The sequence below is a fragment of the Ochotona curzoniae genome, unplaced genomic scaffold (genome assembly GCF_017591425.1).
Source record: "Ochotona curzoniae isolate NIBS_2020 unplaced genomic scaffold, NIBS_Ocur_1.0 contig_908, whole genome shotgun sequence".
In the NCBI taxonomy this organism is placed as follows: domain Eukaryota; kingdom Metazoa; phylum Chordata; class Mammalia; order Lagomorpha; family Ochotonidae; genus Ochotona; species Ochotona curzoniae.
Window position 1 is genome coordinate 14,636,315 of NW_024466607.1, and position 22,600 is coordinate 14,658,914.

At 41.5% G+C, this 22,600-nt stretch overlaps 1 protein-coding gene across 1 annotated transcript in view; it reads right to left on the reverse strand.

Annotated features, from left to right (window-relative positions):
• MAP4 (microtubule associated protein 4) overlaps positions 1 to 22,600 on the reverse strand; it is a 104,143-nt gene that overhangs the window by 36,725 nt on the left and 44,818 nt on the right. Inside the window, 2 exon segments of the mRNA XM_040994382.1 lie at positions 1,357 to 1,470; positions 7,272 to 7,394. Of these exon segments, the coding sequence (XP_040850316.1) occupies positions 1,357 to 1,470; positions 7,272 to 7,394 (237 nt within the window).

Genomic DNA, 22,600 nt, shown 5'->3' on the forward strand with positions numbered 1-22,600 from the left:
AGTTAAGATCTTAATTGTGAAAATTAGATAAACAGAGAACAGGGTGATTCAGGATGATCAGTGGGTACAGTCAAAGCAGATGAGAACAGATGTTGAGAACGAAGGCTTATTTGATTACTGGGGAGGTGGTCAGGATACAAAATAATGGAGGCTTACACAGGGAAAGCAAGCGGAATGTACATGAAGGAAAAATGATGTAAAAATTCAACACAGACAAATGACTCACTACATACTGAGCTGAAACCACCATTCCAAACCAGCATCCAAGTGTTAGGGACCATGGTCAATACCAATGACTAACTTCTCTTAACATCCTTCCTGAGAGGCCTTCAGGGAAAGATGAGTACAGAGCAAAGAGATTATGAATCTGGACCCTTACAAATACAAAACTGCAAGTGGGACTTGCCAACAATGGGTGTCCTGGACACATTCATATTACATAAAACCAGCACAGAAGATACTATTACTTATAGATAACTACAATATATTAAATCTTAACCATGTGCAATATACTATGGCACATGAGTTGTACATAATTACTAGCTATCACATTTTTAAGGTCGATATGTTATAGAGAAAGAAGCCAAATGTAATGAGGGAAGTAACATGCTCAAGATTATGAAGTAGTACAATGTGAGCACAGAATGTAAATTATGTAACTTGAGATTTTACATCAGGAAGTTAGCAGTCTCTGAGCTCAAACATAACGTCTATCCTTTGATTAGAGAGAATTTTGCCAGGGCACCTATATTTCACTTTGTCACCTGGTTAACTCCAAGGGTGAAAGGTGAAAAGGCCACTCTGTCAGCTGCAGTTGCGGGAGACCAAAATATATCACCCTCCAATATGCTCCTTTGGCATAAGGATTGTTTAAAGGAATTAAGCAGGATGCCAAAAAAAACTCTCTGCTCTCTCCTTATTGGCCCCAAAAAAGGACATACATTCTCAAGTGTTCCCTTTACTTCTCCAGTTAGGAGAAAGGAGAGACAGATTACTGCAAATAACTCTATGTCCTCATCAGCCAGGAATTGGCACCAGAGGTATCGGTGTCGTACACTTTCCTGACCAGCCTTTGTCTATTGATTGGATCCCACTAGCTGCCTTTCCTAACGACTCCAAATCTTTTTCCTTAATCTTTTTGCCTTGCAAAGAGCCTATTGCTCTCTGAAGACTTCTAAAGCTCCCTTCTTCAGAATTATGTGATCTCTGAGTAAATGAAATACACACATTAAACTTCAGTTCTTCTGTTAGTAATCTGCCTTTCGCAGTGCAGGCTGCAGCCAATGAACACAGATGCACAGAGGAAATGTTACTTCTCTTTGTATACAGAACAAACCCCGTTAAAGAGCCCATTACCATAGCTATCTTTGAGGGGATCGTTCTGCCCAGTAAATGCTGAAGCACTGGCTGCCCCACTGGAGAGAAAGAGCAAGTCTTGCAGGCCTTCATCATGGTGCATCTGAAAGGAATCTGAAGTAACAAAAAGAAATCCACAATTCATTCCCAATGAATGTGACTGGAAAGGTTCACATTTCTTAGTATCCTATGATGAACATCAACTAGCTAGAATTAATAAATAAATTAAGTTGAACTAATGAGACAGCACAACAGAGGGGATCAATGTTTATTAATGGACTTGTTATGATTAAATATGATAAATTCCATTACCCTGTAAAATTTCATTTTTTAAAGGAGACAGTGAACAAATATGTGCAACAGAAAGGAAAGCTGATGCTCATCTCTATCGAGAAAATAAATACATAGTAACAATTATAAAACAAACATTCATTTGAAGTAATTCCCCATTAATCCCCCTGAGGAGGCAGTGAAAGATGGGCCCCTTTCATCCACAAACGAGATCCAAATGAGGATCCTGGCTCTTTGTTTCTTCCTGGCCGAAACCTGGTCATTGTGGCCATTTGAGGAGCGAATCATCCTAAGGGAGATTGAGGGAGACCTGGATTGAGTTCCTGGCTCCTAAGTATTTTGGGAATGAACGATTGGATAAAGGCTTTGTCTCTCAAGTTCAGAGTTGATATGAATAAAGGCATCCATAAAAGCACTTTTAGTGTTTCCCAACATTAAAAAAAGAAAAAAAGGGGGGGGGGGGGCAAAGAGTCAGCAATGAGGCTGATTGAGAATTATGCGTTTCAATTAAGGAAGCCATCTTAAAATTTGGTTTATATCTTAACTACCATAAATTCCTATAAATAATGGTGGATGGACCTTGACAACAAATATCTTTTACTTTTTTATTCCCTTGCATCACTTCAGTTCAGAGCCTCAACTGTTTCAGACATCTACATCATTCCTTAAGAATGAGTATTTCTGGGCCCAGTGCGATAGCCTAGCAGCTAAAGTCCTCACCTCACATGCGCTGGCATCCCATATGGGCACTGGTTCTAATCCCAGCAGCCCCGTTTCCCATCCAGCTCGCTGCTTATAGCCTGGGAAAGCAGGCGAGGATGGCCCAAAGCCTTAGGACCCTGCACCCACATGGGAGATATGGAGGAAGGTCCTGGCTTCGGATCAGCGCAGCTCTGGCTATTGTGGTTGCTTGGGGAATGATTCATGGGACGGAAGGTCTTCCTCTCTGTCTCTCCTCATCTTTGTGTATCTTCCTTTCCAAAATAAATAAATAAATCTTTTTTAAAAAGTGAACATTTCTCTGTCTCATCTTCCTCTTACTTTTTTTTTTTTTTAAGATTATTTGTTTGACAGAATTTCAGAAAGAAGACAGAGGCAGAGTTATTCTATCTGCTGGTATATTCTCCAAATGGCTGCAACAACTAAAGATGAGAAGATCCAAAGACAGAAGCCAGGCGTTTCCTTCAGGTCTCCCATGTGGGTGATGTGGGTGCAGGGGCCCAAGCACTCGGAACACGTGCCACTGCTGTTCCCAGGCCATTATAGGGAGCTGGATTAGATCTGCAACCTCAACAACACATAAAGCTGGCGTTGCAAGTGGTGCTTCACCCAGTATGAAACATCGGTCCTATCCTTTATTTAAAAAAAAAAAAAAATGTGGTACTTGTGAGCATCCCCCAAGTGTATCTCTGATCTGCTCATGTTTTAAATAAACTTGTAAAACAAAAGAAAAACCTAAATAATCATTAAAAAATAATAACTGAGACTAATAAATGAATTCACCGAGGCTTGAAGATAAGATCAATAAACAAAAATACTTATATTTCCATACACATGTAAAGAAGAGTCTCTAAGGGAAATTAAGAAAGCAATTACATTCAGTACAATACAGAATAGAAGTCTAAAACTAATATTCTGAAAACTACAAAGTGGTATTGAAAAATTATAAGCAAATAGAATATCTTATTTTCACATATTAGAAGACAGAATATTGTTAAGATGGGAATTCGGGGTCTGGAGCTATAACCTAGTGGCTAAAGTTCTCGCTTTGCATGAGCCAGGATCCCATTTAGACACCAGTTCTAATCCCTGTGGCTTTGCTTCCCATTCTAAATCCTGCCTGTGGCCTGGGAAAGCAATAGAGGATGGCCCAAAGCCTGTTCCTGAACCCATGTGGGAAACCTGGAAGAAGCTCCTGGATCCTGGCTTTGGATTGGTTCAGCTCTGGTCATTGTGGCAGTGAAACACTGACGGAAGATCTTCCTCTCTCCTCCTCTCTGCATACATCCCTTTCCAATTATTAAAAAAAACATGGGAATACAGGGGCATTTTTTGTGCCATAGTGAGTAAAGACATTGTCTGCAATACAATTCAAGTCTCAGCAGATCCACTTCAGGTCCTGCCCCCTGCTACCTTCCGGGAAAATATCAGAAGATGAACCAAGTGTTAGAACCCCTAAGGCATGTGGGACAGGAGGAAGCAGCTCCTGGCTTCTGTCCTGGATCTGGTCCAGCACTGGCCATTGCAGCGACTGCATTTCTGTTTATCCTTTTCTCTTTCAAATAAATAAAACCTTTTAAAAAAATGAAATGGAAATATCCTCTAAATGACGTACAGATGCAACACCAATTCCTATGCAGATTCCAGCTTCAAATTTATTGTAGAAACTGTCAAGATAGAAGAGGATTGCAGGCAAGGTAATCCTCTGCTTGTAGCACCAACATCCCATAAGTGCCACTTCAAGCCCCAGCTACTCCAGTTCTTTTTTTAAGTTTTGATGTTGTTTACATTCTTTAGGTCAAGGTATACAGGAAGGTGGGCGGGACAAATGCTTCCAATTTTCCTTTTCTTCATTTTTCTCCTGTTTTCTGGGAGAGGGTAGGGGAGGTGGACGCTCCCAGCTGCCAAACTACATCAATATCTAGTGATGCTGTATGTCTACCTGAAGTCATCTTAGAAGCCCCAATGAGGAGAATATTCCGAGGGTATTGCTTGAGTGGTTGACAGTTTATGAAAAATGCCTATTTTTAATTACTAGGCACTGTGGCATTCAGGTTAAGTTCCGACTGGCACGAACATCCCATAGTAGTGCCATTTCAAGTTCCAGCTGCTCCTATTCTGATTGAATCAATTCCTTATGGGCTGGGAAGCAACAAAGGATGGGTGAAGTCTTTCGGCTCCTGCACCTAAACAGAACCAGAACAAAGTCACTGGCTCCTGACTTCAGACCAGCCCAGCTCCAGCAGCTGTGGCCATTTGGGGAGTAAACCAGTGTATGAACATTCTCTTTTGTTTCTGTAAATCTGCCTTTCAAAAAAAAAAAATAGAAATATTGTTTATTTATTTATTTATATAGGAGGAAGACAAAATAGAAAGAGGCAATAGAGAGGGCTCCTTACTGCTGTTTCATTTTCTAAATGCCCACTGTGGTCCAAATTGCACAGAGCAAGCAATTACTCAAGTCTTTGCTCCTGCCTCCCAGGGCCTAGGTATGTATGCACTGATGGGAAAGTGGAATCAGGTACTGAATGTGGAATATGTTATCTTAACTATGAGGCTAATGTCACTTCTGCAATAAACTAATGCTTTAATTTTATTTTTCTGATTTAGAGATTTAATTGTTTATTTGAAAGGCAGAGTGCAAATAATTTCCATCAAGTAGTTCATTCCCCAAATGCCTAAAAGATAAAGCTAGCAATTATGTAATTTTTATTGGAAAGGCAGATCAGATTTACAGAGAGAAGAAGAAACAAAGGGAGATTTTTTATTTGTTGGTTCACTCCCCAAGTGGCTGCCAATGGCCAGAGCTGAGGTGAGATGAAGCCAGGAGCTTCTTTTGGGTCTTCCATGTGGATATAGGGTCCAAAGGGCATGGGCCATCCTCTTCTACTTTCCAGGCTATAAGGAGCGAGCTGGATTGAGAAGTGCAGTAGCCATGATGCGCACAGACACCCACAGCAGATCTCAGTACTTTTTGGATTAGCCACTTGAGCTACTGTTCTGGGCCCAAAGCTGAAAATTCTATTTGGGTCTGTGAAGTTGTGGTGGGAAGGCAGTACGTGGAGCGCTGTCTCCCAAGCACAGGAGCAGGTGGAACTGAACTCAGGCACTCTGATATGGCATTCTGGCATTCCAACCTATGATAACTCCCTGAACCACAACACCTACCTCAATCATAAACTGTTGAAATTCCTTAATACATAAAGGATCAAAACATAAAATGTAAGAATTCAGATTAGGGCCCGGCAACGTAGCCTAGCAACCAAGTGGTTTCGGAGTGGCTCAGCTCCAGCCTTTGAGACCACTTGAAGAGTGAATGTTTGGACGCAAGATCTTCCTCTCTGTAAATCTGACTTTCCCAAAAAAACAGACAACAAAAAAATAAACTTAATAAATCTCTATGTAAAAAATCATCAAAAAAAAAAAAACTTCTAAGAATACATAAATCTTTAAAAAAAGGGGGGGCAATGGCTCTGATAGCTCTGAATGCATGTTTTTTTAAGGAATATATCCAAATGCTCAATAACCCCATAAAATTATTCTCAACATCACCAGAAAATAGTAAAATATAAACAAAATTCACAAAAGGTTGATCATTTCAAATCCATTAAGTTGGGTAGAATTTTTTTCTAAAGGAAATAAACACAATTAAGGTTGTGGAGAGATGCAAAAACATACTACTCACTACAGTATAAATGTAAAATTATGTAGTTGCTTTGGAAACAGCGTAGCAATTTCTCAAATGATTAAATATGGTCTCCATATGTGTAACAATTCCAATTTAGACATCACTGCAAGAGAAATGAAACACATGCCCACACAAAAAACCAAGGCCACACAAAACCCTATAGAAAGCCAGGAAAAAAAAAAAAAAAGAGGAAACAATCCAAATGTCCAGATAAACAAAACATGCTCCAGCCAATGAAGTATTGTATATATTTAAAGATAACTGAAATACGGTACAAGCGGCCCCAATACCTGAACCTTAAAAATACTGTGCTAAATGGGATTATGGAGTGAATGTTAAATTTAGTGCCTAGAGTACCTGCTTTCCACAGTGGATTTATCTGTGTTTAATACCCAATTCTAGCTCCTTCCAAAGTAGGCATGGGAGGCCCACGTGAGAGGCCCAAATTGGGTTTCCAGGGTCCTTACCATGGAAGACATTCTGAAAGTGAACTGTAAACACTCATTCTGTCATTCTAACATTTTAAAAATTATTATATCTAGCAAGGTTAATAATTATATAGAGAATGGTATGGAAACATCATAAATACTAGTTCTTTTTTAACTAACCATAAGTCCATTATAAATTAGATGGAAAAATCTATATCATAAACAATGGAAACAAATAACTTGGCTCTGAACTTGGCCACATGAAATGGAGGCAGCAAAGTTACTCCGCTGAGGCTCCTTGGCAGTTCCTTCCGCCTACTGCATCTAGCCCTGGGTAACTACAGATCAGTTTTTTTTTTTTAATTAAAGGAATTGGGTACAAGTCAGTTTTCTCTGCTGTCAAATGAGGATAATACCATATATTTGGCAGTTAGGTAAGGAACATGGATAATATCAATAAGTGCCATTAGCATGGTGTCTAGTACAAAAGGCCCACAACAAATGTTACTTTATTGCTGTAATTATTTCTGGAAGAATTAAGGTCCTATTTTTCATAGTACATGAAGCTTAGATAAGTTATACAAAATAAGTTTTCAAAGAAAAAGAACTGCAGGGTATTTGGTGTTTCAGAAGAAACAATGAACAGAGAAAAGAAAGGATCAATGGAATGTTCTGGGTTAATCATTATGCCTTAGTTGTGTTTTCTGAGCCATAGTGAGACTCAGAATGTTTCACCCGAGTGTTGACTGCAGCTTTTCAAGTGCAGCCGTCGGGAAGCCTGGGCTTACCGTTCTGGGCAGGATTCAACAGCTGCTCAGGCTGGAAACCAAAGTTTGTATCCTCTGGCCAGGTTTGGTTATTCTGGTATTCCTGGTAGGCCATTTTCTCTTCAAAAAATTGAGTTGCAAATCCTTAAAACAGACATACAAAAACAGTTATTACAGTCAAGTTTCTAAAACACACAGCATATTCCAAAATGTTTACGAAATAAATATAATTAAGAATTTTTTTTTTTTGGTGAACAAAAAATTTGAAATCCATGCATTTTTCGCAATACACATTTCTGAAAACATCGGTTTGTAACATTTATCTTAGAGAAGTGCAACTTTCACCCAGTGTTTCACTCCCTAAATACCCGCAACAACCAGGGCGAAAGCTGGCCAAAGTTGGCAGCTGTGACCTCAATCTAGGTGTCAGGAACACAACTACTTGTTCTACATTTGTGACAGGGAATCAGGTACTTGCACATTAACAGAAACCTGGAATTAAAAAAGGCAGCTGAGGACAGCCCCAAAGCCTCAGCACCTGCAACTGCATGGGAGGACTACAAGAAGCTCCTGGCTCCTGGCTTCAGATCAGCTCATTACCGGCCATTACAACCATTGGGGAGTGGACCAGTAGGTGGAAGATCTTTCCATCTTTTTTCTTCGCTCCATAAATCTGATTTCCCTTTCCAATAAGAATAAGTAAATCTTTAAAACAAGCAATCAACACTTTAATTGCTATGCTAATTTATCTTCCCAAAGAAGAGTTTAATTTTATGGCCATGAATGCCTTTTAACTATGTATTTTTTTTTTAATTGGAAAGTCAGATATACAGAGAGGAGGAAAGATAGATGATTCACTTCCCAAGTGACCGCAACAGCTGGAGCTGAGCCAATCCAAAGCCAGGAGCTCTTCCGGGTCTCCAACATGGGTGCAGGATCCCAAGGCTTTCAGCCATCCACGACTGCTTTCCCAGGCCACAAGCAGGGAGGTGGATGGGAAGCAGGGCCGCCAGGGTTAGAACCGGCACCCATATGGGATCCCACTGCGTGCAAGGCGAGGACTTTAACCACTATGCTATTACACCAGGCTCTCAACTGCGAGAATAATATTAACCAAAAAAGTCATAGATATTTCAACTTGCTGTCAGTATAACTATTCTGTTAGAAGCTTTTTCAAAATTTATTTTATTTTATTTTTATTGCAAAGTCAGATATACAGAGAGGAGGAGAGACAGAGAGGAAGATCTTCCATCCGATGATTCACTCCCCAAATGACTGCAACAGCCAGAACTCAGCTGATCCAAGGCCAGGATCCAGGAGCTTCTTCCAGATTTCCCACATGGAAGCAGAATCCCAAGACTTTGGGCCGTCCGACTGCTCTCCCAGGCCACAAGCAGGGAGCTGGATGGAAAGTGGGGCTGCTGGGAATAGAACCAGTGCCCATACGGTATCCCAGCACTGTCAAGGCAAGGACTTTAGCCAATAGGCCGCTGCACCAGGCCCAGTAATGACCATTTCTAAGGTTGTTTTTTTTTAAATATAACTTACAATTAAGAATCTGCTTTTTGCAATACTTGTTGTTACATTTAATTTTATTCAGAATAACTGCTAAATATTATGATCCACATGTACAATGATTTATCTAAGTGTTCAGAACTAGCACACAACATACACTTACATTTAAAAAATCAGGATCACAGACCTATATATGCCTGGTCAGAGTACTCTAACACATTTGAGAGGAAAAGCAACTACTAACAATTAGGTCAGGGTAACAGGCTAAATCAGAACTGTCACAGATCCATGACATGATGTATAACCAACCTAATTAGAGAAAAAGAGAAACTAGGCTCTTCAGATTAGTAAATAAAGTACTATTACTAAAAAAAGAAAAAAGAAAAATGAAGTATCATTATTTTAATAATTTAAATTCCATAGTAATTAAAATAGTAACTAAAACATTTCTTCAAAAGTATCTAAATAGTTAATAATGAAACTTATTCCTAGGTTCACATCACCAGGTTATATTTGTGCATAGAAGTATTTAAGTTATGGTAGAACTTATGGTTTAAAGCCAGAAAAATGAATACAATTAGCCATAAACTTCACTGGAGTGGCAATTACATGATCATTCACCATTTATATCCATACCTCACTGTTAAAGACATTTACTCATTCTACCAATTTATTCCAGGCAACCACGTAAAATTGATAGTACAGTTCTAAACTGAGGATGAAGTATCATTCTCAGCAGGACAAATTACTCAAAGATCTTTAATAATCTGATTATAGAAGGTAACTGACGTAACACTTGAGAATGATGATAGAAATTATAATAGTAGTGCACATTTGGTGCAGGAATCAAGATGCAGCTTTTGACACCTACACCCCACTTGGGAGTGCCCGAGATAGAATCCAGTTCCACCCTCATGCCAATGTGTACCCTGCGGGCAACAGGTGATGGCTCCAGTACCTGGGTCCCTGCCACTCACACAGGATTCCCAGCTGAAACTCCTAGCTCTGGCCTGACCCAGCTTTGGCTGCTGCAGTCATCTGGGAATGAAGTTATCTATCTCACTCTCTAATTCTACTTTCAAACAAATGATTATTTTTACAGAAGGAATATGGGAGGGAGGTAAGAAGGAAGGAAAGGGAGCCCGGCACGGTGGTTTAGCAGCTTAAGTCCTCGCTTTGAACACACCGGGATCCTATATGGGTGCCATTTCTAACCCCGGCAGCTCCACTTCCCATCCAGCTCCCTGCTTGTGGCCTGGGAAAGCAGTCGAGGACGGCCCCAAGCCTTGGGATCCTGCACCCATGTGGGAAACCTGGAAGAAGTTTCTGGATCCTGGCTGTGGATCAGCACAGCAGTGGCCATTGCGGTCACTTGGAGAGTGAATCATCGGACAGAAAATCTTCCTGTCTCCTCTCCCTTCTCTGTATATCTGACTTTGTAATAAAAATAAATCTTTCCAAAAAAAAGGAAAGGAAGGAAGGAAATAAAGATGGCAGAATGACACAGCTATGAGGGGAAATAATCCATCCTTGAAAATCTGAGCCATTCTCCTTTGAAGTGTATTCTTGTACCATACACCTCGTTTGGTAAAGATTATGCAAGGAGACACAAACAAACAGTTTAGGTTTTACAGGCCTAGAGCCATACTGGTTCTCCGTTACAAGCCCTAGTTTGACCATATGAGACGTCATCACCAGACTGCTGTCCCTAATCTCAATATGTTGGCATTCTAGCAAAGTAGTGGCCAAATGGCAGCAATTAGTCATCAAAGATAATACAGATTCCATACTTATACAGATAAGTGGGCTGTTGCAGCAATCAGAATGCCCTGGCCCACAGGAATTTCAGCTGCAGCTAACAGATTATGATGTTCCACAGGCAGCCTACTTGATGGTTTTTCGAACATTTATCTTATGTGCACACATTTCACATATTTAACAAAACAAATTTAGGAACACAGTGATACTTCTCACCCTGCTCTCCCTTCCTCACAGGCAGCCTAGTTTTAAAGTGAATAAATTGAGTAACAACTCTGGCTCTGATCATAAAAATCTGACTTAAAAAGTCATGATGTCTGCTCCATTTTCCAGGTAAGTAACTTCACAGATCCAGTCCCCGGGACAAACAACCTGTAGAATTTCCAAAGGTACATCATGCAAACATTCATCCAAGCTTGCCAAAAGGCAATTTACCAAAATGGCTATGGTTCAGAGAACAGGAATTAAACCTCTCAGGGCTTCCTAATTCCTGGAGATTCAAAATGTGATTGCAGCCTATCAAAGTGAGTATTTAGAGCAATCATGTAATGGTGCGGGTGCTGTACAGGGCACCTACTTTGCAGTTATTTCCTCAGTAACTGAGCGAAAAATTGGGACAGATATACTGGCTGCTAGCAACCTGTCAGCCAGCTGATAAGAGTTATTACAATAGAAAGGCCTAAGCGGAAATACTTAAGAAATTACCTCCTTACTAATATATAAAGTGAAAGGCAATGCCACACATGACAGAATTAGAGATTAATGCCAAAAAAAGAGGGCCCAAAAGAAACAAGGGGTGGTATTATATATGTAACATTTCTATTTACATTCTAAATCTGGTCTGTTAAGAAGCTGGAAGGGTCATAGGTACAGACTGTGGAGCAGACACAGCAATGCGGGACTCTACAAGGTACATGGCTATTAGCTTTTCTTTCCATACCAAGGACAAAATGCATTCCGCTATTACCTGCCTCTCACAAGCCTATGAACCTTGCATCTGCCCTACTAAAATGGGGCCTGGAGAAATATTTAGCCCCATCACATTAATACAACATACTGACATTATGCTAATTGGCTCTGAGAATATAAAGTGATAAGCATGTTAGATACTTTTAAGATTTATTTATTTTTATTGGAAAGGCAGATATACAGAGAGGAGGAGACACACAGAGGAAGATCTTCCATCTGATGGTTCACTCCCCAAGTGACCACAACGACTGGAGTTAAGCGAATCCGAAGCCAGGAGCCAGGAGCTCTTCCTGGTCTCCCACATGGGTGCCGGGTCCCAAGACTTTGGGCCGTCCTCAACTACTTTCCCAGGCCACAAGCAGAGAGCTGGATGGGAAGTGAAGCAGGGCTGCCGGGATGAGAACTGGCCGCCATATGGAATCCCAACGTGTGCAAGGTGAGGACTTTAACCCCTACACTATTGCGCTGGGCCCGTTAGATGCTTTCTTAAAGGTACACACAAACAACAGACCAGGCAATAAATCCCACTGAAACTGACTGTGCCATTATCTCAGTTATTTTTCTTCCAAGCAGAAAAGCAAGTTGCTAGAACTTGTGTCACAAAAACAGGGGGCTTGGGGGGACAGATTTGGTAGGTCTTTTAGGATTTCCGAGACTAGGCTACTTTGGTATATAGAGCACCACAGTCTACAACCAAGTGAGGATAGGAAGAGAGCAAATTCAAGAAAGGTGGGGTACAATGGGTGAAACACTGCCAGGGACGCTGGCAACTCATGAGCCTGGTTTGCTAGTGTTCCTGACACTCACAGGGGAAACTCAGAAATTTTCTTGCTCATGGCTTTAGCCTGGAATCCATGCCCTGGCTGCTGCAGCCATTTAGAGAATGAAACAGCAGATGCAAGTATGTGTACTTGTGTGCATTCTAACTCTGTCTTTCAAATAAATAATTTAAAAGGAGGTCCAGAGATATGAATAATTTCCCAACAGGTGGCGCAGATTCCTGAAACACATTGCTTCTTCTGTCTTAATGCATATTAATGCCCATATGACCAAATGACTAAGAAAAGAAAAAATGTCAAGGCTGGTTTATACAGGGGTCTGTGTTAACACACAAGCATCATCCAAAATCTGACAACTGCAACACTACTGCCCCAGGTTAAAGGTAACCCTGAAGACAGCAGTAAGGCAGCATTCTAGCAGGTGCCAGAAAAACAGATGTATAATGATTCACGAACATTTATTAAGGTTTCTGCTGGTTGGTTATAAAGGTACAGGGGGAGGGCCCGGCGCGGTGGCGCAAGTGATTAAAGGTCCTCGCCTTGCACGCCCGGGATCCCATATGGGCGCCGGTTCTAATCCCGGCAGCCCCGCTTCCCTTCCAGCTCCCTGCCTGTGGCCTGGGAAAGCAGTCCAGGACAGCCCAAAGCTTTGGGACCCTGCACCTGCGTGGGAGACCCAGGAGAGGCTCCTGGCTTTGGATCGGCATGGTATCGGCCCGTTGCGCTCACTTGGGGAGTGAATCATCGGATGGAAGATCTTCCTCTCTGTCTCTCCTCTCCTTATATCCGCCTTTCCAATGAAAAAATAATAATAAAAATAAATCTTTTTAAAAAAAGGTACAGGGGGAAAAAAAGTGATGACAAGAAAGTCTGGGAAAAGGATAAGGAGACGAATGTCTTGAAATGGGCATAGATAATGCAGATAATTTTGTCCAACGTGAACCTTAAAGGCTGACAAAATGACATACTTCATAGTCAGTGAATATTACTCAATGGGTCCATGAAAAAGCTGCCATAGAGGCTATACGTATGAACTCAACAATATGGCCTCCCATCAAACAAGACTCAACTGGATTAAACTCCTGCTAAATACATAATCTTTCAATAGTGAGGAATGTGTTTGGCATAGCGGTTAAGATCTCAGTTGCATCCCACATCTGGATTTCAGTCCTGATCCTACTCCCGGATTACTCTGGGATAAAGCATACACTCGAAGCCAGCATGGGTAAAAATGGGTATACACCCACAGAAATGACCTGTTCTTACCATACACCATCACTCAGAACAGCTGGCCTGATTACTGAAGACTTCCAGTTTCAGAATGGAGACAAAATCTTGAAAAGGACAGGGTAATGCTTTAAATTAGAGGCCCTTTTAAGTTATCTTTCTCCACAGCCAGAATACTGCGTCTGCAACTAAAAGGCTAGAATTGGGCAGCAATCCGCTCACTATTAATCTATTCATAGAATCTTTATTTTCATTTCTGACAACTAAGTTCTGCTGTTTAAGAGATCTTAGTCCCCAGGAAAGAAATATACCTAGTGGCATATACAATAACAATTCAACTGGATCAGAAGATGAAATGGCCACACGGCCGTGTGTAACTCCTAACACCACTAAACTGTCCAGATGGAACCTACTGGCTAGAATGACTGAGCTTAATCATCAAGCGGAAATTGGGTTGCTGCTACACAAGGAAAACAAGAATGATGACATCTGGCATAAGTCTTATTTCAAATATAAACTGTTGAAGATAAAATTTACACTTATGCTCTTACTAGCAGAATATCCAGTGAACTTTGATCTAAGGTCTGATAAACATCCAACAATGGATACAGTGACTACAAGGAGCAGTCCTTTATTTTAGGTCTCAACCCTGGGGATACACACTGCTCCATGTATTCTTGATACTTTTCTTCCCCCTGAGTAATTAACTCCCTATGCAGATAACCAAATATTGGCAGTTTTAAAAACATGAAATAGCTTATATTCAAATTCCAAAAATGGGTGGAAAGAAGAGATGCTTAACGCAATGGAGAAAAAACAAAACAGAAGGCACATGCTAATCTCTAAATGCTTTAAAAGGCCTCCTGTGCAAGAGAACATTCTGTGTCTTCGATGCTCAGCATTATTCATGGCAGCAGAAAGCAGAATGTCCTCTCGTTTCACCAGAAGCATTCGCTCATGAACCACCAAGCACGGCTCTTCAGCTAAAACCTCTAAAGGGTATGCCAATTCTTCAATTTGTAAATCACACATTTCTGAATCTTCTTAACTATTTAAATATGCTGAAAAAACATTGCAGCAACAAAACCTTAATTTTCTCACAAGACACAAATCAAAAGCTCCTTCGGTCTGGAGTTCACTTTTGAGGTTCATCTCAGTTTTGTCCCCTAGAAACAACAGTATTTCAGTTCCACAGGGCAAGATAAGCTTGGGTTACAACCAATTAAAATGCTGTTTCACAATCATTTAAGTAGGACAAACAGGCTGACAGCCAAACAATGATTAGCAAAGCATAGGATTAGTTCAACTTCCTTTAAGATTCCCCCGTTTTTAAATATTTTTTACTTTTGATCACTTTTACATAGTTGATTAGGGTGGGAAGAGTGAAGGGCTAGAGGGGAAGAAGAGAAGGAAGGGAAAAAGCCACACCCAGCCTCCCCACTGCCTCTTAACCTGGGATGGTGGAAGGCTACCCAATGCCATCCCAGGATCCCAGATGTGGAGCATGCATGAAGGGTCCCACCTCAAGCGCTTCTGATCAACAGTTTTTACTTGCAGTGGATCGCGCCACTCCAAGCACAATGAAATTCCTCCAGAATCCACTGGCCGACATAGTCCATCTTAGGGTCTTCATTTGTTCCCATATTCACTGCCAACACTTGATCAATTTGTTCTGTCCTACACATCCTCTGTTATGGTGCCCAATGTCCTCTGCTGGCTCCAATGTACTGTTCTACAGACATTTTCGATAAAATTAATGTTTTAAACTCCATCTGAGGGCTGGCAAGGTAGCTAAGCAGCTAAAGTTCTCACCTTGCACACGAAGGGATCCCATTTGGGTTTTTACCTCAACTGCTCCACTTTCCATCCAGCTCCCTGCCTGTGGCCTGGGAAAGCAGTCAAGGACGGCCCAATGATTTGGGACCCTGCACCTGCGTGGGAGACCCAGAAGAGGTTCCTGGTTCTCAGCTTCGGATCGGCACAGTACCAGCCGTTGCGGCTAACTTGGGGAGTGAATCATCGGATGGAGGATCTTCCCCTGTCTCTCTTCCTCTCTGTATATCTGACTTTGTAATAAAAAAATAAATAAATCTTTTTTTAAAAAAGTGAATGGAATATCTTTCTCTCTGCATCTTCTTTTCTATGTACTTCTGCCTTTCCAATAAAAATAAACTTTAAAAATTGTTTTAAGGGGCCCGGCGCAGTGGCGCAAGTGGTTAAGTCCTCGCCTTGCACGCCCGGGATCCCATATAGGCGCCAGTTCTAATCCCGGCAGCCCCGCTTTCCTTCCAGCTCCCTGCCTGTGGCCTGGGAAAGCAGTCAAGGACAGCCCAATGATTTGGGACCCTGCACCTGCGTGGGAGACCCGGAAGAGGCTCCTGCCTTTGGATCGGCATCGGATCGGCCATTGCGCTCACTTGGGGAGTGAATCATCGGACGGAAGATCTTCCTCTCTGTGTCTCCTCTCTGTATATCCGCCTTTCCAATAAAAAAATAATAAAAATAAATCTTAAAAAAAACTTGTTTTAAGATATTTGGATTTTCAGCAATAATATTTGGATGTCCAGCACTAATCTAATATTGACAGATGTGTACACTTTTCTTTGTAACGAGGTAAACTTGAGCAAATCCAACACAGCTAACACAGAAAAGATCATTCTGAAAAAGAGCTATTTATTATGCCTGGTAGTTAATTTGAAAACCCCTATGGTTAAGTGAGTGGTTGGCTTTTGTTTTACGGTGGGAAGTTACTTCTTGCATTGGCAACACTCTGTATCAGTGTATTGGTTAGAGTCCCAGGTGTTCTGTTTTTAATCCATCTTCCTGTTTATGCAATGAGGAAAGCAGTGAAGATGCCCCAAGTTACCTGGGTCCTGCCCACCTACATGCAAAACCCACATCAAGTTGCAGCACTCCTGGCTTCAGCTTGGTCCAGTTCCAGCTTTTTCAGCTACATAGGGAGTGAACAGGTGAATGGAAGACAACCTGATCTTCCGTGATATTTTCAAATAAATAAAGAATAAAAACCTTAAATACAAGTGAATGTCTTGGACCACACAATTCTATTTTAAGTTTTTTGTTTGTTTGTTTGTTTTTAGGATTTATTTCATTGGAAAGTGATATTTTACAGAGAGAAGGATAGACAGAGAAAAAGATCTTCCATCCACTAGTTCACTCCCTAAGTGGCCACAACAGCCAGAGCCAATACTAAGCTAGGAATCATAAGCTTCTTCCGGGTCTCCCATGCAGGTGCAGGGTCCCAAAACTTTGGGCCATCCTCTGCTGCTTTCCCAGGTCACAAGCAGGGAGCTGAAAGGGAAGTGGAGCAGCCGGAATAGGAACTAGCACCCATATGGAATCCCAATGCATGCAATGCGACTAGGCAACTGCACCAGTGACTATTTCTTAAAGTTCATTCATTTACTATCTGAGATTGTCATACTACAAAGCTTACTTATTTAGTTTTCTAACATTGAAACATTTTTTTTCTTTTTAAATATTTTATTTATTTGGTTATTGGTTTGAAAGGCAAACTGACAGAAAAATGGAGAGAAAATCATCCATCTGCTACTGTACTCCTCAAATCATGTAAAAGGCAAAGTTGAAACCAGGAGCCAAGGATTCCATCCAGGTTTCCCCCATGGAGTAGCAGGGATTCAAGTCCTTGGGTCTTCATCTGCTGCTTCCCAGGCACATTAGTACAGAGAGAAGTCAGGACTCAAACTGGTACCCAGATACTGCACGGACGCATCCCCAAACCACAAAGTCTTCCCCCAAAGTATTTCCCCCAAAGTTATACCTTTATAGATACAGTGACACAGTTAATCAATCTTGATCTAAACCCCAAAATTTCACATTTTGCGTTAATTATCTCTCTTAAGTGCAACACGAACACTGGATAACATACCATTAGCTCCTACTCAACTAAATACCAGGATTAAATTTTTAGGATATGTTCAAATGGCGACTTTGATCCCACCCTGAAGCTAGTCATGTCTTACACAGAGCAGCTTTCTCCTCAGGAGCATTTTCAGTTCACACGCATCTCCTTGGGCCAGCATTGCAGTAAAATCAAAGGTTGTGGAACAGGTATTCAGATAGCAACTTCGAATGCCCAAGTTTTAGTGCGTCAGCCACTGAGCTTCTAATCCAATTTCCTGTTCAAATAAGGCCTGGAAAAGCGGCAGGTGAAAGCTCAAGTATATGGATTCCTGCTACGGAAATGGGAGACACAGATTCAGTTCCAGGCCCTTGTGTTTTGTTTTTAAAGATTTATTTATCTTTTTTATTGGAAAGGCAGGTAGATACAGAGAGAGAGAGAGAGAGAGAGAGAGAGAAAGAGAGAGAGAGAGAGAGAGAGAGAATCTTCTGTCTGCTGGCTCACTCCCCAAGTGGCTGGTTCACTCTCCAACTCAATATCCTGCAATGGGCCCAGAGCGGATCTGATCTGAAACCAGGAGCCATGAGCTTCTTCTGGGTCTCCCATATGGGTGCAGGGTTCCAAGGCCTTGGGTCATCCTCTACAAACAGGGATTTGATTTCTTTGAGGGCAGGCATAATGGCTAAATTGGCTAACCCACAAATTGCAAGCACTGGGAATCTCACTTGGACATTAGTTCGTGTCTCAACTACTCCACTTCCCATGCAGCTCCTCTTTGTGGCCTGGGAAACTAGTGGAGGACGGCCAAAACCTTGGAACCATGCACTTATGTGTGAGAATTTGGATTGACTCAGCTCTAGCCATTGTGGCCATTTGGGGAGTGAACCAGAGGATGGAAGATCTTTCTTTCTTTCTCTTTGTATATCTGCCTCTCCAACAAAAATAAAAATTTCAAAAGATCTATTTTTATTTGAAAGACAAAGTTACACAAAGAAAAGATACAGAGACCTCCCACACACTGGTTCACTCGCTAAATAGCTGCAATAGCTTGAGCTGGGCTAGTGTGAAACAAGGATCTTTTACGGGTCTCCCACCTGGATGCAGGGGACCAAGGATATAGCCGTCTTCCAGTAATTTCCTAGGCACATTAGCAGGCAGTTGAATTGAAAGTGAAGCATCTGGGATACCAACAGGCGCCCATATGGGACTGCTGCCATCATAGGTAGAAGCTTTACTTCTTTTACCTTTCAACTTCTTTTAACTTTCATCTTAGTGGTTAAGCAACAGCAAGAATGCATGAGATTGGGGGCTGGGGGACTGCCAGGAGGTAGAGACAGAAACAGAGAAATACCTTCGTCCCCTCTTCAGGCTAGCACCCTTACCTCGGAAATCTTGTTTTTTTAAAGATTTATTTTTTTATCTTTTTATTGGAAAGGCGGATATACAGAGAGGAGAGACAGAGAGGAAGCTCTTCCGTCCGATGATTCACTCCCCAGGCGGCCGAACGGCTGGAGCTGGGCCAATCTGAAGCCAGAAGCCAGGAGCTCTTCCTGGTCTCCCACGCGGGTGCAGGGTTCCAAGGGTTTGGGCCATCCTAGACTGCTTTCCTGGGCCACAGGCAGGGAGCTGGATGGGAAGCGGGGCTGCCAAGATTAGAACCAGCGCCCATATGGGATCCTGGCGCGTGCAGGGCGAGGACCTTAAGCACTGCGCCATCGCACCGGGCCCTGCCTCGGAAATCTTGATTCAAACCTGAGTGGGTCCAGTGGCCTCTGTTATGCCTACGTTCTATTAAGCCTACAATGCTCAAGACATCGGGAGAATAAGTGGGAAATCAGGTTCCTCTCACAGTCAAGAAAACTCATCAGAACTGGTTTCAAGACTGCAGCACTGACTGCAGCTCTAGTTACAGCACAGCGGGATCACCTTCACTCCTCTACCTTACAGTAATGGGACTGCGGGGGGAGGTCTGCTTGCAACTCACTTCTCCCACTCATTTCTTTTTTGAGAAACCAAAATCCTTTATTCCACAAAAGTTGCATCATTTTACATTTCTAGCAGCAGTACATAAGGATCCAGCTTTTTAAATATTCCTGTCAAATACTTGGTATTTTTGTGTCATCATTTTAGTGAGTGCAAGATATATTTCTTTGTGGTTTTGACTTGCATTTCCCTAACAATAGTAATATTAACCATCTTTATAGGGGCTTTTTTTGGTGGGGTGGTGTGTGTTTTCATTGGAGAAATGTTTATTCAAAATGTTTAACTATTTTTATTGGAAAGGCAGATTTACAGAGAGAAGGATAGACAAACATTAGATCTGTCCAGTGTTCACTTCCCAAGTGGCTAAAACAACAGGAGCCAACCCCATCCAAAGCCAGGCGCTTCCTCCAGATCTCCAACACAAATGCATGCTTTCAAGCCTTTGCATCATCCTCTACTGCTTTCCCAGGCCACAAACCGGGAGCTTGCAGGAAGAGGAGCAGCCAGGATACAAACCAATGCCCACATGGGACCCCAGCACGTGTAAGGCGAAGATTTAGCCACTGTGCTGGGCCCAAATACAGGATTTGAAAATATTTTTATTCCATGTGCTGTCTTTTTCACTGTAATGAAATATGTAAAAGTCTTAAATTTTAATGCAGCTAAATTTAGCTACTTATTTTGCTGCCTACTTTTAATAGCCAAGAAAATATTGACAAGTCCAATGGCATCTTTCTCCTTATGTCTAGATCTTGCTGAAACTTAGTAGCAGGGTTCCATCCTGGTCTTCCAAAATGGGTGGCAGAGGCCCAAGTACTGCAGTTATCAGGCATTGCCTTTCCAAGTGCACTAGTAGAAAGCTCGACTGAAAGCAGAGTCAGGAGCCAGATATCCAACCCGAGCAAGGAATGCTAACGTCGCGGTACCAGCTTAACCAGCCACATCACAAGGCGGATGTAGTATCAGCATGCACTATCACTGGCTTTTGGCATAGTATAAAGTTTTATTCCACAAGGATAAATCACATAAAGTTATAGCTTAAAATGTAAGAATTATGTATGCACTAAATGCTTAGGTAGAATTTGACTTATTTATTTAAAATTTCCATTTGTAATTAAAATCCAGTGGCTCCCGATGTACTTAAATGCTTTCTTTAAAGTTCTTAACTTTATTCTTTAAGGAAGCTTAAAGAGAGTCCTAAACACCTTCCAAATCAAACTATAAATAACATATTTCACTTGTTATATATAGTACACATATTACTTGCTAATGTGCATTTTCTAACCATACAGTCCATATTTTAATTAGAAAGCAAAACAGTGCCCAGTGCAGTGGCCTAGTAGCTAAAACCCTTTCCTTGAACAAGCCAAGATCCCATATGGATAACAGTTCATGTTCCGGCAGCCCCACTTTCCATCTGGCTCCCTGCCTATGTTCTGGAAAAGCAGTAGATGATGGCCCAAAGCCTTGGAACCCTGCACCCGGGAGACCTGGAAGAGGTTCCTGGCTCCTGACTTCAGATCAGCACAGTTGTGGCCTTTGTGGCCACTTGGGGAATGAATCAGTAGATGGAAGATCTTTCTCTCTATCTCGCCTTCTCTCTCTCTGTATATCTACTTTCCAATTTAAAAAAAAAAAAAAATAAGAAACCTGGGGGAAAAAAAGACCTCAACACTTAGATGCTGTTGGCTCATGAAGAGGTTCCAGCATGCAAATTTCAGTGTGGAAAAAAAAAATCAATGGAAAGGACTAAAGTTGTGCTTCCAGAATTTAGGGTAGTGAGTAGGGTAGGGCAGGGCAGATGTCTCGTCCTATCTATCTTTACGTTCAAACTTCATTTATGAAACTTTTATGTCAACTTGAATTGGTTGTAACTGCTATTCAGAAACTCGAAGACACCACAGTTTTTTGTTCCGATCTCACATTTTGGTGTGCATCTGAATTCTTTCTGGCACTAAATCCTTAGAGATCAGTCTTACGTTTGATGCAAGGGACAGCAATGAAGCATGCAGGGCACCTTCTGCATCCATGACATTCTCAGAAGGTATCACTGCGGGCACAGCCTTGGGGGCTGACACATGATGTTCAGAAGAACAGCTGCTAATACATCATGTGCTTGTGCTGGTACAGGCAACACAGCCAGCAGTCCTACTTGTGCAGCAAATCAATGAGAAGGCTCCACAAGCCCTTTGTTGGACAGAATACTCTCATCATGACACCAGCAAAGGGGAACCCACATACAGTCAAGTTTCATCTCTCTTCAAAAACACACACTAATACAAGCCCAAGAACTGCTCCTGTAATCAAAAGTTTTAAGCCTAGTACAGCTGTAATACAAGCACTCAAGACTGCGAATCTTGGTTTTAATATCTAAATTCTTGTGCTTCAAATCTAAAATGCATTACTGTGGTTCTTAAGTTAAATCAAAGAACATTAAAGCACGCTTTAAAGAAATGTCTGTCTGGCCCAAAATTTACCTTAGGCATAGAATCTTTGCAGAGTCTCAACCGAGGCAACACGCTACATCTGCAAACATTTCTACTGTAAAGAAACACTAACTCAAAATAGCTCAGAAATTAGGTATTAGTCTGAATTATTCCCAACCAGATCACAATGAATTATTCAATCCATCACAAAATCAGTTGTTATCAAATGTTGCCAATTTTATTTAATAATCTAGAAAGCACTTCAAGATTGCAAATATTGTGCCTGGCATGGCAGCCTAGCAACTAAAGTCCTCACCTTGCATGTGCCAGGATCTGATATAGACACTGCTTCGTATCCCAGCTGCTCCCTGCCTGTGGTTTGGAAAAGCTGACTTTCAAATAAATAAATAAACCTTTTTAAAAAAATTAACAACAACAACACATTTATTTTAATGTCTGGAGCTGAGCCAATCTGGCCAAGAGCTAAGAGTCTCCTCCAGGTCTCCCACGTGGGTGCAGGGTCCTAAAGCTTTGGGCCACCCTCGGTTGCTTTCCCAGGCCACAAGCAGGGAGCTGGATGGGAAGTGGGGCTGCTAAATACAAACTAGTGCCCATGTGGGAAACTGGCACATGCAAGGTGAGGACTTCAGCCACTAGGCTACTGAGCTGGGCTCAAAAATAAACAAATCTTTTTTAAAAATCTGACTTTCTAATAAAAATAAATAAATCTCTTTTTTATAGAGATTGCTAATGGTAATTTTAAGTAACATCTGCCTTTCAAAAAAATCCTTCTTTTTTAAAAACAACAATAAC